The sequence below is a fragment of the Sceloporus occidentalis genome, unplaced genomic scaffold (assembly GCF_023333645.1).
Source record: "Sceloporus occidentalis isolate IW3139 unplaced genomic scaffold, rSceOcc1.0.p SCAF_6, whole genome shotgun sequence".
Classification (NCBI taxonomy): domain Eukaryota; kingdom Metazoa; phylum Chordata; class Lepidosauria; order Squamata; family Phrynosomatidae; genus Sceloporus; species Sceloporus occidentalis.
In genome coordinates, this window is record NW_028316986.1 from 54668767 (window position 1) to 54686569 (window position 17803).

Genomic DNA, 17803 nt, shown 5'->3' on the forward strand with positions numbered 1-17803 from the left:
ACTGGAGTTTTTCATCTACCATGACAACAACAACCCCCACAAGAGCAATTAGGAATCCATCTGGATCAATAATAATAATAATATAATAATAATAATAATAAAATTTTATTTTTATACTGCTTTTCCGCGATGATCAAAGCAGTGTACAGAAAATGCAATAAAAACAACAATACAGAATAAAAATTTCAATAAAAACATAGCAATAACACTATATTAAAACATTACATTAAACAAATAAAACCAATTACCCCAAATCAAAGCCAGCTGAATTGTTAATCCATGATGCCAGTACATATAGGGGGAAGCCACATAGTATCAAGGGACATGGGGGAAAGCCTGGTGGAAAAAAAGGGGTTTAAGCTTCATTTTGAACAAATCCAGGGAAGTGATGGAACGGAGCTCATTGGGAAGAGTGTTCCAAATTTTAGGGGCCGAGATGGAGAAGGCCCTTTGCGAGGTTGACATGTATCTCACGGTTGTAACCCTCAACAAGTTCTTTCCGGCTGACCTGAGTGTGCGGGGCGGATTATATGGGGAGAGGCGGTCCTCCAAGTAGCCTGGGCCCAAGCCATTTAGGGCTTTATAGGTAATAACCAACACCTTGTATTGTGCCCGGAAGCGAATGGGCAGCTAATGAAGATCTTGCAGAACAGGTGTTATATGGTCGGTCCTGGAACATCCAGCGACCAATCTTGCTGTCATATTCTGCACTAATTGAAGCTTCTGGGTTTGGTACAAGGGTTACCCCATGTAGTGTGCATTGCAGAAATCCAATCGAGAGGGCCTTCTGGGATGGACCATCTTAATTAGCCTTCCATCTCTGGAAAGGCTCCATGTCCCAGTGAATCTAAACCTCCTGAAATTGTGGTTTGTCCATGACAATAGACCTATGGAAAGTGCCTCCACACCCAGGTCACATCCTCTCTCTTACCTTTTTTGTAAAACATCTGGTATCACTGTAAGTAAGAATAATACTGCAATTTCCTTTTGTGTGTGTGTGTGTGTTTTGGTTTGGCATAAGAAATGCATCATGAATATCTTCATTACTGACCTGCATCCCCCTACTCTTTCAGATGTGCATATTTGTGAGCACCAGACTCCATGCCAAAATGGAGCTCAGTGCATCTATGATCGTGATGGGGAATATTCCTGCCTGTGCCTTGAAGGATTTCATGGGAAAGACTGCGAGCTGAAGACTGGACCATGTGAGAAATCAGGGTGAGAGATCCTACTAGAAATAGATGGAGAGAGACATGAGGAGAGGGCTTATTGGCTAAAATTCTGGGTGAACCACACCAGCTAACAAAAATTATTTACATGATTGCTTTTAAAATTCTTTAAAATATGAATCTGAAACTTGGAAGTTCAGTAGATCTTAGTAGGGTGGGATGGGGGGTTGACCTTTTCCAATCAGTAAGGGTATCATAATCTGTGCTTGATCTGTCGTTTCAGGTTTCCATGCAAGAATGGTGGACTGTGCCAGGATAAGAATGGCTTTGCTAGCAACTATACTTGCAAGTGTCTGGCCGGATTCACTGGTGCACATTGCGAGGTTGATATAGATGACTGCCTGATGCGTCCCTGTGCCAATGGTGCCACCTGCCTCGATGGCATGAACCGTTTCTCCTGCCAATGCCAGGCCGGCTTTGAAGGCCGTTTCTGCACTATCAATGTTGATGACTGTGCCAGCCAGCCGTGCAAAAATGGGGGCAGGTGTTATGACCGCATCAGTGATTTTGATTGCTTGTGTCCTGAGGGCTTTGTTGGCAAAACATGTGAGCTCATCGCACCAGAACCAACATGGGTCACTGCATTTGAGCCTGATCACAAGGAACATAACAGTGCTGTCACCAGCATTGACCCTTGGACAACCCAGTCTGATCCAGTGAGGGCTGTAGTTACTGGGAAACGAATCACCAACTACAGCGAGAAATCAAATGGAGGAGGGCTCCTCATCTCTGTGAAAGAGGTGGTGACCCAGCAGGACTCAGAACTAAGTCAGTCACAGCTAATTTTAGTGCTGGTGTTTGGCCTGCTGACTGCCCTTATTGTCTTGGTAACTGTCTTGTTGGTACTGCGCAAGAACCGGGGACGCCAGAGGTGCCAAAGCCCATCCCAGTCTGCAAGAAAACTTCAGGACCAAGAGTGTCAAGTGGGAATGTTAAGTACAATCTTGATAGAACCCAGGAAAACAACCGAGCTGTAAGGCTTCCCAAATTGGAGCCTGGTTGACCTATATACACCCACCAATGATTCAGTGAATCCTTTGAGCCATTTCCTGGGGGCTGTTCCAGGCTGTGCATGTCCAAAGCACTTGAGGGCTCTGGAAGAACTTAAGGTTGTGAATCAGCATCAAAGAGGATGTCCATGAGGCAGTAAGTCCTTGTCTGAAAACAGTCTTCAAACGTGTGCAGCTTAAGTCACTGGCATGTGACATCAATTTACAAGGCAGCCAAAGAAATAACTGGGTTAGGAGGATGACCCAGTGTTGGAAACAGTATGCAAGCAAAATAGATGGAGAGCATCCTACATGCACTCAAAGGGAGTTGCTAAAACATGGCCAGGTGTGCCAGAACAGTATGTAGGAGCTGCACCTTGATTAGGCCCTTGGGCATCTGGTAACTCTTGGTCAGAGTCATTGGAGGTGTCATATAGCCTGATTACTCAAGGGGGCTTAGAAACTACTCTGTATATGTCCTGCTGCTAAAGCTCTGGCACAGGAACTATAGAATTCCCCATTCTGCCTAGAGGCCTTCAGTCTCTTTCAATCATCATAAGCTCAACTGAGGGCCTAATGGTGCCATGAGCCAGTGTTCAGATTGTACTGAGAATCCAGGACCATATCTTGCCCATTATACCTTATCTTTTCTTCCTCTGGCTGCAGATGTTTTGAACTTTTAAGCCAAACCATGTCCTCACCAACCTAGCACCTCATTTACTCAGTTATGATATCTGTCAGGAAGGGGCAAAAACATACAGAAACTCAGTGCCCTTTCTCTGTCTCAGATAACTGGTCTGTCTTTCCACTTGCCAGAAAGGAAATGCTTGTGTTATGAAGTTGGAAATTGAAGTCTAGCTTAATGGGTAGCAACCCCAGTTCTAAACACTAACTTTGCTGAGAGTTCAGATTTGGGAATAAACCCAAAATAACAATGATAGCACTTATCAGTATCACCTGAGATGGTGGTGTGGGGTATGGGCTGGCTCCAGAACCTGTGATCACTTTAGTGGAGACAAAAAGAAAAAAATATGCAGAGCAGTGCTGAAATTCTGAGACAAAAAGTATGTTTTTCGAAGTGCAAAATGCCACTTCAGAAAACTCTCATATGACACTCCTACATGTATTTTTAGTCATTGGTTCACTCAGCTATTCCATCTTCTGTAGTGGAACACTGGAAGTTGCTTTATACCAAGTCAACCCATTGGTTCATTTAGCTCAGTATTTTCTATGCTGACTGACAGCAGCTTTCCTGAGTTTCAGATCAGAGTCCTTACCTGGATATATCAAGGACTGAACCTGGGAACTAATGTGTGTAAAGCATGTGCTCTACTACTGAGCAATCTATGTTGTCCCCCTCTAATTGGTAATGAAGGTGATGATATAATGAACCAGATATAGATATTCATTCTTTTGATTAACAACGTGCACCTTATTTGGTAGTGTCCACCCCACTTTGACTGTTCACACTTGGTAATGGCGGCAGAGGCCTCAGTCCCTTCCCTCACCCTTGCTGAACCCTAAGGCTCTAGCTAAAGTCCAGTCCACACTGCAGAAATAATCCAGTTAGACACCGCTTTAACTACCCTGGCTCAATGTTAGGGAATCCTGGGAACTGTAGTTTATTGTAGCACCAGAGCACTCTGATAGTGAAGGCTAAATGTCTCATAAAACTATAATGTCCATAATTCTCTAGCATTGAGCCAGAGCAGTTAAACTCATGTCAAACTGGATTATTTCTGCAGTGTGGATTGGACCTAAAATGACATGAACAGAGTTTTCTCACTGACCCTAACTCTTCTCTTTGCCTTACCCCATTTTAAGAATAAATTAGTGCCCCAGTTCCATGTCCAAGAAGCAGCGGGTTATGTCTCTGGAAATACACCTTGAGCTGGGAAAGGACTGGGAAGAAAGGGAAGGGTGGGGATTTCACCAGAAAGATTATTTTTGTAATAGACATTTGATGAATGGTGTAACTTTGTAAAATAAATACAAAAACTAAAATATGAGAACCAGTGCCTTCATGTCCACTCCCCAGATTTCATGGCTGCTTCCAGATGAAGATTTATTGTGGGATAACAATGGCCCATTTAACTCATATTTTAGAGGGTCGTCACAATGTCATTGTCCATTTGTATCGTCCCATGTTTTCCCAGCGCTGCTTTTTTTTCCTTGTGGAAGAAAGTGCATGTTTTAAAAAGAATAATGTGATCTTCACAAAGATAGATGCTCTTAGTGTATTCCCCTCTATCTTTTTAAAAGAGTGAGTGTGTGGGCTTGATATGGATTATGACCTCCTTGGGTGGTGAATTTGTAAGTTCACTGCACAGTATAACCATTGTAGTCAGCACCATTTTTTTCTCCCATTTATTCATTTTAAACCAATCTTTTGAGTAATGCTGAAGCATTTTTCTGACTATTAAAAATAATGATAATAGCTATACCTCACGTAAACATTAGAGTGTCATGGCACTGTGCACTTCTAATGCAATATATATGGGTGTGCTTTTTATAATGATGTAAAGGGGAAATTTTCAATCACTATTTTGGCAAAACGGTTAAAGGCAATGGTCACAAAGATCTCGTTTAAAAATAGGATTTGAAAAGAAGCATTATGGGATTGACCACTATAACCTTATAAATTTATTTTACAGAAAATGTATAGTAAGGCCAGGCAACTTTCCCCCTCCAAATGTGGTTGGACTGCACCTGTCATGGCCCCTCACCATTGACTATGCTTGCTGTGGCTAATGAGAGTTGGTATACGCTTATAATGCTATTTTTTTTAAAAAAAATCAAAAACCTTGATAAAGTAATCAGAACTTGTTGTTAACTGCCCTCAAGTCAACTCTGACCCATGGTGACTCTCTCTGTGGATGAGACATCTCTAAGCTCTGCTCTGCTTAAGTCTTGCAGATTCATGCCCATGACCTCCCTAAGGGAGTGTAGCAATCTGGCATGCTGTCTTTCTCTCTTTCTGCTTTTCTAGCATTATTGTCTTTTCCAAAGAGTTGTGCCTTCTCATCATGTGGCTACAGTACACAAACCTAAATTTAATCATCTGGGCTACTAGAGATATCACATCTCAAATGAATTGATTTTATTGTTATCTACTTTTTTCCACTGTCCAGCTCTCACATCTGTACATAGTGATGGGGAATACCATGGCATGGATTACTCCAACTTTAGCACTCAATTGTATATCTTTGCTCTTTAAGTTTTTGCCTAGTTCTTTCATAGCTGCCCTTCCCATTCCTAGTCTTATTTCTTGATTGCAGTCTCCGTTCTGATAAATGTTTGATCCAAAGTACAGGAAATCTTTAACTATTTCAATTTCCTCATTGTCTAGCTGAATGTATATAGATCCTCCGTGGTTGTTATTTTGGTTTTCATGTTCAACAGCAAGCCTACCTTGCATTTTCTTCCTTGATCCTCCTTAGTAATTGTTCCAAGTCTATGATGTTTTTGGCTAGTAATATGGTATTGCAATTTAACTGTCATGGAAACATCCTATCCAACTCTGGAAGTTGCAGTTTAGGAAGCGGTATTTAGAATTCTTAGCTGGAGAGATCTATTGCTTCATTAAAGTATAACTCTCAGGATTCCATAGGATGCAGCCATAGCAGTTATATCATGTGCTATAATTATGTAATGCGAAAGAGCCCTTGGTCAGATACGATTTTACACAATTGTTTATACTTGGAAGTCATGGAGTAAAATACTTCTTCTGGCAATCCTTACTCATTAAGGATCTTTGATATATGAAGCCTTGACACCCATTTCAGTGTTATGGATTTTCAAAATGAATGAATAATTGCTGAAGGGACTTATGAAGTTGCACTTCCACAGGGGACATTTCCTCTCCCTCCTGTGTTCAGAGAATATGTTCAGTGTAGCACAACAAGGAAGAATATGAGAGGAGACATTCGTAGTTCAAATTTAAATTCAGCCATGAAGTCTGTAGCCTAGGGCCTGAGTCAGGTTACTCTCCCTCATCCTCATCTCTCATGTGTAATATAGGGAATTACAGTATCTTAAATATATATCTATATATTTAAAGGATCAGTGAGACAATACAAGTGATGCACTTTGAACAATGAAAAATTTTAGCAGCAGTACCATGTAAAGCACAGATGTCATTCAGTTAACGGCTGAAATCCAAAGGCCATGTGATAAGTCCCACATGCTCAATAGGGCTTATGAATTCCCTTCCTTGCCCTCACTAACTCTGTGTGCCAAGTGACAAGCTGCCTTTCAAATTTGGATGGGTTTCTGAAGTAACACAAGAAAGTGTTCTCAGTGAGAGGCATGTTGCTTTTGGAAAATCCACAAAGCCAAGATCTCAGGAAGGATGCTGCAGTCTGCACCCAGTACTAGCAACCTCCCTTGTGTTGAGAACACCCCAAATAAACTGCAAGCTGCCTATGGAGACTGAAATCTTACTGAACTGAGCAATGTGGAGAAATTGGGGCTTGGGGAACAGACAAAGGGAGATCAGGCGGGATGCTTTAGGCAGGGGAAACAATGTTAAAGAATACACAAAGGCATGAGGAGAAAAGAAAAGGAGCAGACAGCAGATGGGTTTGAACAGACGAAAGGGAGGGACAAAAATTAGCAAGCATTTTCCTTTTATGGTAATTTGGTGAAGGGGTTGAGGTTTTTTCTTCTTTGTTTCTTTGCTATGCTGAGTCTAGAGAATAAGACATGTCAAATAAGGTGACATCTTTTATCAGACTTGTTTCAATAAATTTCACCCTGAACATTTTGTATCAAGTCAGGGCAGGCAGACTGCTCCTAAAAGAGAAGAAAGTTTTTTGGGAGGGAACGAGAGACTGAAACAAAGCAACTTAAGGAAGGCAGTGTGAGTGCCCCTCCCCTGGAGTTACTGAGGCTAAAAGCATAAAATGTAAATATGAGATTGCGGTGGTGGGCATTATCCAAAGATGAAAAGATTACTACCAGCTATTGTGATAATACCATAGGTATATAAGAACAGAAGAAGATGACTCACACAAACCAAAGACCTATACAGCTGGCCCGCCACATTCGCTTTTGCTTTTGCAGTTTTGATTATTTGCAGATTTGATTAATATGTTCTCCCTAGTAATCTCTAGGTCTGCCAGTGCAATTCTGCCGGGCGTTGATCATAGAGTTGTGCTGTAGAACCTAGAACAGTGATCCCCAAACTTTGGTCCTCCAGATGTTTTGGACTACAACTCCCAGAAGCCCCAGCTGACTAGGCCAACAGTCAGGAATTCTGGGAGCTGAAGTCTAAAACTTCAGAAGGACCAAAGTTTGGAGATCACTGACCTAGACGTTTCTAGAGAAAACACTTCTTTAGGCATTTGTAGGTTCTCTAGCATGATTCTGTGATCAACTTCTGGCAGATGTTGACCCTTGAGTTGCACTGGAGGACCTGAAGATTTCATAGAATCATAGAGTTAGAAGAGACCACAAGGGCCGTCCAGTCCAATCCCTGCCATGCAGGAACTCTCAATCAAAGCATCCCCGACAGATGGCCGTCCTGCCTCTGTTTAAAGACCTCAAGGGAAGGAGACTCCACCACACTTTGTGGGAGTGTGTTCCACTGTCAAACAGCCCTTACTGTCAGGATGTTCCTCCTAATGTTGAGGTGGAATCTCCTTTCTATTGTTCCAGGTGCTATTCTCTAGAGCAGCAGAAAACAAGCTTGTTCCTCCTCAATATGACATCCCTTCAAATATTTAAACAGAGCTATCATATCACCTCTTAACCTTCTCTTCTCCAGGCTAAACATCCCTAGCTCTCTAAGTCATTCCTCATAGGGCATGGTTTCCAGGCCCTTCTAGAGTGGTGTTCTCTCAGATAAAAAGGATAGTGTTTTTTTATTCACTGTTTTTCCACATTCATGGGGGTCCTTCACCCCTAACACCAGCAAATGTGGAGGGACCACTGTATAGACCAGCTTAGTGTTTCCATTGTAGCTAACCAGAAGCCTATGGGAAGTTCAGAAATAGGTCATAAGTATAATAGCATTTCTCTGCTCTTTTTTGCCAAAGTTTGGTATACAGCCTCTGATACTGGAGGCAATATAGAATCATGAATAGGTAGACAATTAACAAACAGTATGTACTTTTCTTTGGTACTTGCCTTGGCAAAGGCCAAACTAATTAGATTTTGTATACTTATGCAGGAGTGAGTCGTGCAATCCTTTGCTTACAACAGAGTTCTCTTGCCTCATTGGAAGGTAATGTGTTTCACAGTTCCAGCTCCCTGCAGTAATTAGTTACTGTTATAGTTGGAATTTTAGAAATGCAACTCTTTCCCAAATCATAGACACAAATACAAACGAACCATCTGAATCCTATAAGTGCCCTGTGGTAGAAAACATTTTCCTCCTGTCCACCACATTGTTGCCTCAACCCTCACAACAGAGAACAAGATAGCGACAACAGGCACAAAGCATTTGAACCATGTGATAGTCCTTCTGCCCCATTATGTAAAGTCACATGTTTGTAACTAAAGTTAGTGCTCCTCCACATTAATCTAAAGAAGCATGACTTCTTACAACACATCCCCTTGTTTTGTTTTGATTTCATACACTTCAGTGTATGACTGTTTTAAGCCTCTTGGGTTTTGCTGGGTTTAAAGGTAAAGGTAGTCCCTTGTCATGAATGTCTAGTCATAACTGACTGTAGGGGCAGTGCTCATCTCTGTTACTAAGCCAAAGAGCCAGCATCATCCAAGGACTACTCTGGTGGTCATGTGGCCAGCATGACTACACTGAACACTGTTACCTTCCCACTGAGAAGTAGCACCTATTTATCTACTTGCATCTGCATGCTTTCGAACTATTAGGTTGGTAGAAGCTGGGACTAGTGACAGGAGCTCACCCCATCATACAGCACTCGGGCCCCAAACTGCCAACCTTCTGATCTTTTGATCATCAGAATTGGCATTTTAACCACTAAACCAGTGCATGGGTTTACCCAGTTATTATCATCCACTTCCTCCATTCTTTTTTAATGTTTTTTGCAGTGATTTCTTGGATATACATTAACAACACTTCCAAAGGTTTTGAAAAACAGGGGCATGATTTGAAGAGTAATTTTTCCCCTCTCTGATTTTTGTTTTAATTTTTAGAGTTACAATGCAAAAGGACCATGTCACTGAAATAATATTTTTTTTTTTAAAAAAGAGAAGGGAATATTGTTCTGCTATGTCTGTGAATTTGGACCGGGGGGGGGGGGGGGCATTTGAAGGTGAGAAGACTGCTTTGCAGCTGGTATTGATATTTGCCAGAAAACAGTCTAGGACAAAAGAGATGTAGTTTGGATATTTTAAAAATCCCTGAGAACTACAGCAACAAATACTGCAAGTTCCCAACACATGTTCCCCATCTGGAGGAGGCCTTAGTTACATTGGAAAATAAATTATATTTTCCTTCATAAAGTTTCAATCACAGTATAAAGTAGTCATGCCTTTGTTACTGGAAAAAGGAATTAAAGACAGGTAACACATAATTACCAAAGCCATAGCATTCCCCATCACCATGTATGGATGTGAGAGCTGGACAGTGAAGAAAATGGATAGAGAAAGAATCAACTCCTTTGACATGTGTGGTGCTGGAGAAGTGTGCTGAGGATACTGTGGAGTGTGGACAGTCAAAAAGATAGACAAATGGGTCCTTGAGCAGATCAAACTAGAAATCAACCTAGAAGCCAAGATTACAAAACTGAGGTTGTCGTAATTTGGCCACATCACGAGAAGGCATGACTCGCTCGTAAAACATTAACGCTTGGAAAGGTGGAAGGCGGTAGAAATAGAGATAGACTATACGCCAGAGGGATAGACTCAGTCAGGGAGGCCATGGGCAGGAACTGAGCAGAGCAGTGGAAGATAGGGAGGCTTGGAGATATCCACAGGGTTGCTATGACTTGAGGGCAGTTAACAACAAACACATTAATTAGTTACTTCCAAGGTGTTGTTTGGATTATTTCTTCTATGGATTATTTCTTCTACCATACTCCCTATATTAGGAGAAAGGTGGGATATAAGAAAATAAAATAATAATAATAAAATAATTCTACCACCCCTGACCATATCACCTGGAGCTGATGGAGTTGTTTGATACATCTGGAAGTTACTAGACTGGGTAAGGATGATCTACAGTCTCAAATGATATATTCCAGAAACAGATTTTGGTATCTGATTTGTTTGTTTTTTATGAGCAAACCTAAACCACAGTTTTGCTATGTGGACAACAGGAACAGTATTGCTGAGAGACATTGCAAGAGAAAGATTGCAGTTGTGTGTAACTAAGGCTTATTGAACTTAACATGAAATTAGTGGGAGGGAGCTACATTAGAATAAACGCTGATAGGATCTGGTTAAAAATAGGTTGGGCATTCAGCCTTGTTTAAGAGCTTTTCTGTTATTCTGCAGCACACCCTGCTGGAGCAGCCAGGCTGTAGAAACTCAATCTCTGGAACAAAAAACCCACAGTGGGCCCTTCTTATCCGTGAGAGTCTTCTCTGGACTCCCCCACGGAATCTGGAAAAAGCTGTGGGACCTCAAGTGTCATGGATACGATGGTGGTGTACGCATGACCACTCTGCCGGGTCTGCATGCACGCACAGCCATAGAAATCAATGGGGTTTGCCGTCCGTGGATGCTAAAGTCCATGGATGGCAAGGCCATGGTTGGAGTGGGCACGCTGTATAAAGCAGACTAGAAAGAGAAGAAGAGGTGTTAATAAGGACAGGAGCTTCATGGCACATTAATACAAGAGTCCTCACTTCTGTACATATAACAAAAGGAATTTTCTGAGAGAGAATTTTGAACCCTAGGAATGACTTTTGGTAAGGTTAACTGTTTATCAACTGACTACTGCAAAGATCCGTATATCGCCTTACATAGCCATTTGAAAATTTAGGGCAAGGGACATGATTTGCATCTTTCGGGATCCCATTACATTCTGTCCCACTCCCACAGCTGTATAAATATGCTTTGTGCTTGAGGCCATAATACCATTTGGTATTGTATTTAAAAAAATGCATACATCACCCCCCCCCCGTTAGTCTTAAAGATGCTGCCACATTTTTTCCCCCCTCCTCATTTCTTCCACTTTTTTATGCTGCAAGAGACTAACGCAGCTACTTCTTTGAAATCTTTATTTGTTCCTCAAACATATTTTGGAATTCTAATTATAAATTCAACTCTTTGGTTTAAAGGTCACATCTTGATAAAGGTTTTGAAGAGAGACGAATGCAATACAACTCCAAGACTTTCCTAGGGAAGAATGGAGTGTGACATGCAAGAATGTCCAGATAATCGGCATGAATGTTCTCAGACAAAAAGAGTTTCATTCCCAGAAAGAAACTCCTTTTGTTTTCTGTATGCAAACAATATCCAAGTCCAGCTCACTACCTCCACTCCCTTAGCGAAGGGATTACACTGATTCTGATCTTGAGAGAACCCATCATGGCTAAGTGCCTTGGGCTTCTCCAAGGCTGACAGCTAAGTACCTGGAGCCTTTACACATAGACGCACGCATATGTTCTGAACTTCAGTTCTCATAGGCCCATATCACTGTCCATGCTGAGTTGGGCTGATGGGAGTCAATGTCAAAAATGTCTGGGAGGCCAAAGATTGTCCAACCCTCACTTCAAGAATGAAATGAGTTTTAGTACCATGTCTCCAGACTTCAATAGCATGCACTACTCATTCATAACATTTGACCCTGGGAAAGCCAGCATGGGTTTTTAGTGTTGGACTATGACTCTGGAGAGCAGGGTTCGAATCCCCACACAGCCATGGGAAGCCAGAGGATGTCAATGGAAAACCCCTTCTGAAGGCTTTTGCCCAGAAAACCCCATGACCAGGGTGACCAGACATCTTCCTTTTCCAGGACATGACCTACATTTCAACCTTCTGTCCAGGCATTCCCAATCTCAGTCATTTTGAGCATGGCTAAGAAGCATGAATGTATATTTCTATGATTGTTTCTAGCTGTTATTTGGTCATGTCCTATGTTTTTCTTGAAGGCTCTACATTTTACGGTGCCTTGTCCTCTTTTGCGGTGGTGTCATCTGGTCACCTTGCCCTGATAGGTTCACCTGGATCAGGGTTCGATTCCCCACTCAAGCAGAAAAACTCACTGAGTGACCTTGGGCAATCGCACTCTCTCGGCCTCAGACTCCACTCTGAAGTCTCCATTAACAAAGATTAGTTTCCTATGCCTTTGTGCACAAACAAAAACTGGACCTGCCACTTCATTTCTATACACAAAGGATTCGTAATTTGAATCAGCATCCTCCCATACCAATGGCATGTTTTATGTCTGTGCTGGGCTTCCACTCCACTAAATGCATCTGAGGAAGTAGACTGAAGTCTAGGGAAGCTCAGGCTGCCAACTTCTTTCTTTCAGTTAAGTCTCAAAGGTGCTACAAGGTCTCTCTAGATACTGATTCTAGGGACTAACACGGCTATATCTTTGAATTCCCCTCTGAAGACATTGCCAAGAAAACCCCATAATAGAGTTGCCATAAGTAAAAAAATAAATTGGAGGCACACAACAACAATTATACAAGTATAATTCAAAGACATAGCTGTGTTGGTCTGTAAAATCCGTATGTAAAGAGGTCTTGCGGCATCAAATGCATCTGAGGAATTAGACCAAAGTCTTTCAAAAGCTCATGCTGCCAGCGTCTTCCTTTGTTACTCTCAAAGGGGCTACAAGATCTCTTTACAAACGATTGATTGATTGTTTATATCCCGCCTTTCTCCCAGTTCAGGGACTCGAGGTGGCTTGACAACAAAAAGATGCCCCTCAGGGTTTACACAGTACACGGAAGCAGCCACACACATCACTAGGCTCTTATATAGTGCTGCGGTTCCACTTTAACCGCTCTGGCGGCTGCCTCCTCCTGTTGCATTCCGGGGTTTGTAGTCCAGCGAGGCCTTAGAGCGCTCCGGCTGAGAGTTCTAAACGCCCCTCCGTAGACTGCAAATCCCAGGATGCAACAGGAGGAGGCAGTCGAAGCTGAACAGCAGCGCTGTCTGATGATAGTCCGCCATTTTGTAAGAGCCTTGCATCGGCGGGGCGCGCATGCGCACAAGCTCTCCTAGGCCTCCGCAGCAGCAGGGAAGTCGGCCTGAGAAGAAGAGAGAGCAGTGACTCAGGGGCGGCAGGCAGTGCGCGGCTCCCTTCGCCATGCACCGGCCGAAGAGCAGCCACTCGGCCGCGGCCTCGTCCAGACGGTCCAGAAAGAGCAGCAGCCCGGGCTCCGGCGGCTCCAGGTCGAGGTCGGTGCGGAGCAGGAGCAGGAGCCGGAGGCAGAGGCGCTCTCCTTCTCCTCGGGACCGCCGCCGTTCTCGCCGCTCGCCCTCGCCTCGCCGGGCCAGAAGGGTACGCTCTCCGCAGGCTGGCCAGGGGTGCATCCACACTGGAGAGATAACCCGGTTTGGCAGCGCTTTAACTCTATCTGGCTGTTTGCTATGGAATTCTGGGAGTTGGAGTTTGTTGTGGGGCCCAGAGCGAAGCAGAGCTCCGTTCTGGGCCCCACAACAAACTCCAACTCCCAGAATTCCCTAGCAAACAGCCAGACAAGTCAGTTAGAAAGCACATAACAATAAAGGCCCACTAAGATCTAAACAGGGGATCCAGAGATGGGTTGTTGAAGATCTCAAGGTTCATTGTATAAAGGTGGATAGGAGGAAAGGTGGCCTTTCTGGTAGAAAGGGCTGTCTCTGCCCCAAGTTGTTTAGATCTGTGAAAGTTAACACCAACACTAAGTGATACTCCGAAGCTGATCAGGAGCCCATGCTGGCATGGCACAGATACAATCTAGTCCAATTGCCCAGCCCCAGTCAATGCAGCCATATCTCATTGGAGGAAGTAGATCTGTTCCCGAATGTTACTTCTTCAACAACAAGAATTTGATACCAGAGACATAAATAGCTTGGAAAGAATAGGGTTAGGTTCTTATGGCACAAAAAAGAGCAATTCAACATGTTCCAGAAAACTTTTCTATTAGAAATGAGCAATATGCGTATGTGAAATGAATCAGGCAGATCAGGTAAGCCTTGCATAAAGAAACAAAAATATTTTGAACATTGATGTTTATCACACTATACTCTTATAGTGCTACTATTCCACTTTAACTGCTCTAGCTGCCTCCTGTTGCATTCTGGGATTGGCAGTTTTAAGGAGGGCTATTTAGAATTCTCAGGCAGAGAAGTTCTGCCAATCCCAGAATGCAACAGGAGGCAGCTAGAGCAGTTAAAGTGGAATAGTAGCACTATAAGAGTATAGGGTGATAAACACCACAGTAAAGGATGGCATCTTCCAAAATGAATCTAGAAGTCATTTTTTTGTCCATTTCACTTACAATTTCCATTTTGCTGGCTAGATCAGTGCTTTTTTAACATATTGTATGTAGGCAGTTGGTGAGGCAGGCTTGTCTGCTTTGCCCCTTGCTGTTAGTAAGGTATTCTGGAGTTAGCTACTGTTTACTCTGCCTGTACACTAAAGGGACCATACCCTGTCTGATCATGGAAGCTAAGCAGGGTCAGTACCGGTTAGTACTTGGTTGGAAAACTGCCAGTGAAGACTGTTGTAGGCTATATTTCAGAAGAAAGAACTGGCAAAACCACCTCTGAGTAGTCTTTGTCTAAGAAAACCCTATGAAATTGATGCGGTTGCTACAAGTCAACAGGCAGCCTGAAGGAAGGAACACACAGCTCCAGTAAGATCAGCTAAACTAAAATCCCATTCATTTCCACCTCAAGACTGATTCCTGTACATACTGCAGACACATTGCTGCTATCTGATACCAAAATTCTAGGTTTCTCCTGTCCTTCTTTATGATACAGTTGCCCCCCCCCCCCCCCCCGCATGGAGTCTTTATCCGTGAACGGCTTGAAAATATTCCAGCAATACAATATATTAATTCCAAAAAGCCAACTTTGATTTTATTATTTTGTACAACGGACACCATTTTATTATACCATTGTGTATAATGGGACTTGAGCATCCATGGATTCAGAGGGAGGTCCTGGAAACAAACTGCAGTGGAAACCAAGAGGCCACTGTATTCCCAGTGTTGATGCTGCTAAAAACATGCAGCTAGGCAGAAGACAAGAAGGAAAGGAAGTCTGGACAGGTATAAAAAGCTTTGTTACAAGGAACTTCTTTGTCAGAGGCTTTGTTAACTGATGTATGTCTATTGTAGACTGACTGCAGTTTTGAACAGTTTTTAAAGGCAGCCCCCTATAAAATACATTCCATTAGTATATAAATAGTACAATAAAGAAAATCTTTAGATATAGCTTAAACATAACTGTGAATTATATGTATGCTTGGCTTTTATTTATTCCTGTTTTATGTGTGTATGTCTGCACATAGGGAGCCAGTGTGGTGTTACGGTTTGAGCATTGGTGCACAGCTCTGGAGATCAGGGTTCAATGCCTTGCTTAGCGATGGAAACCCACTTGGTGAATTTGGGTGATTCACGCTCTCAGCCTCAGAAAACACTGTGATAGGCTTGCCATAAGTGAGAAATGACTTGGAAGGCACACAACAAAAAATGTATGAATGTACATACACACACCACTGACTGTGTATGAGAGAGAGAAGGGGTGAATATGGAGATACTCGTGTTTTTAGAGATGGTAAAGTTGACTCTAAAAGTATATTACTTTTTCAGAATGCCTGATTTGAGTTCTCTGTAGGAATCTAGGTGGGTACCTGTTAGCTACCACACAATGTCCAAGATTTTGTTGTTGCCATGAAAAGGTCTAAACACCTTAGAACCAGGATTCCTAGCAGACTGCTTTCCACTGTATGTACTCAGTTGACTTTGGAAGTCTTTTTGTTTGTTCTGCCTGTCATGTAACATTGCAATATTGAGCTTCCTCTGTGGTGGTTGCCACCCTTTTGATCACACTGTCCAGGAGAAAGTGACTGTGTTCAATTTTAAACACTTGTCATCACCAGCAGGAGATGATTGCTCTTTTTTTGGTACTATTCTTAGTGATATTTAAAGTGTATTGTATTTTTTTTAAAAAATTAAACTGTACATATTGTATTGTGATACTTACTGTATTAGATATTTATTATAATATCCAGTGGTTCCGATCCTATCTCTCAGGAAGGTTCCAGATGGTGAGGCTGGGGGATTGTTCCTCCCGTAAAAGGGAGCTAATATCAGGCGGCGCACAGGGCGCCATTCTATCCCCCATGCTGTTTTAACATTTACATCAAACCGCTGGAACAGATCATCCGGAAACATGGGGCTCGGTGTTATCAGTATGTTGATGACACCCAGATCCATCTCTCCATGTCTCTGACTGATACAATGACTAAGGAAGGCATCTCTCCTCTGGATGCCTGCCTGGGGGCAGTAATGGGCTGGATGAGGGAAAACAAACTCAGGCTGAATCCAGAGAAAACAGAGGTACTTGTGATAGGTACCCCAAGTCCAGGCAGGGAAATTTGTCATCCAGTCCTAGACTGGGTTACGCTTCCCCTAAAGGACAAAGTTCGCAGTCTGGGAGTACTCTTGGACCCATCCCTACAATTGTCATCACAAGTGGATGCGATGGCCAAGAGTGCTTGGTACCAGCTTCGGCTGATACGCCAGCTGCGTCCCTGTTTGGACCAAAAGGACCTTGAAACAGTAGTGCATGCACTGGTAACCTCTCGTTTAGATTTCTGTAATGCGCTCTACATGGGGCTACCTTTGTACCAGGTTCGGAAGCTTCAGTTAGTTCAAAATGCTGCAGCCAGACTGGTCGCTGGAATATCCAGGGCAGACCATATAACTTCGATACTAAAATCTCTTCACTGGCTGCCCATAAGCTTCCGGGCTCAATACAAAGTGTCGGTTATTACCTATAAAGCCCTACATGGCTTGGGCCCGAGCTACTTGAAGGACCTCCTCCTCCCACACAATCTGCCCCGCACTCTCAGGACATCGGGGAAACTTCTATTAGAATGTCTGAGAGTAAGGTTGTCAACTACTCACAAGAGGTCATATACATCGACAGCAATGACTCTCTGGAATAATCTTCCTGATGAAATCTGAGCTTGCTCCACCTTGGATGCCTTTAAAAAGGCTCTGAAGACACATTTATTTCGACTAGCATACCCGTTTGACTCTAGTCACTATTCGTGATAGAATTGCACTTTATCGACTGATAGATTGTTGCCCGTGTGTTTTTATGCATTTTAATATATGTAGATTCTATATTTTTAATCTGAATGTAATTATACTCTTGATGTACACCGCTTTGATAATTGGAAAAGCGGTATATAAATAAAGTTTTATTATTATTTATTATTATTATTATAATTTAAGCTGCTTAGAGTTTTACTATAGCAAGTGACAAACAAATTGATCCTTTTATTAGAGAATATTTGTAAAAACAATTGAACATATGAACAATAAATAATATATGTCAAATCCAAAGAATGCAATTGCAGATAGAAATAAGATGGTGATATATTAGTAGTAGATACAAAACAAATTTCATTCCTAGGATAAAGGCTTAAAACGTGTTTTAAAAGAAAAAGAATATACTAAAGGAGACAAAAATATACTT

At 42.4% G+C, this 17803-nt stretch overlaps 2 protein-coding genes across 11 annotated transcripts in view; both read left to right on the forward strand.

Moving 5' to 3' along the window:
* DLK2 (delta like non-canonical Notch ligand 2) overlaps positions 1-4177 on the forward strand; it is a 40431-nt gene extending 36254 nt beyond the window's left edge. For both annotated transcript variants that reach the window (XM_089529693.1, XM_089529692.1), the window contains exons 5-6: positions 1074-1218; positions 1453-4177. In XM_089529693.1, the coding sequence (XP_089385819.1) occupies positions 1074-1218; positions 1453-2206 (899 nt within the window). In that variant the 3' untranslated portion in view covers positions 2207-4177. The remainder of the gene's footprint in view (positions 1-1073; positions 1219-1452) is intronic.
* Positions 4178-13346: 9169 nt separating this feature from the next.
* The window catches only part of LOC149310765 (zinc finger protein 318-like), a 52056-nt gene continuing 47599 nt past the window's right edge, over positions 13347-17803 (forward strand). For all 9 annotated transcript variants that reach the window (XR_016281712.1, XR_016281715.1, XR_016281716.1 and 6 more), the window contains exon 1: positions 13347-13607. Coding sequence is in view for 1 of the 9 variants with exons in the window: in XM_089529694.1 (XP_089385820.1) it covers positions 13413-13607 (195 nt within the window). In the remaining 8 variants the exon portion in view is untranslated. The remainder of the gene's footprint in view (positions 13608-17803) is intronic.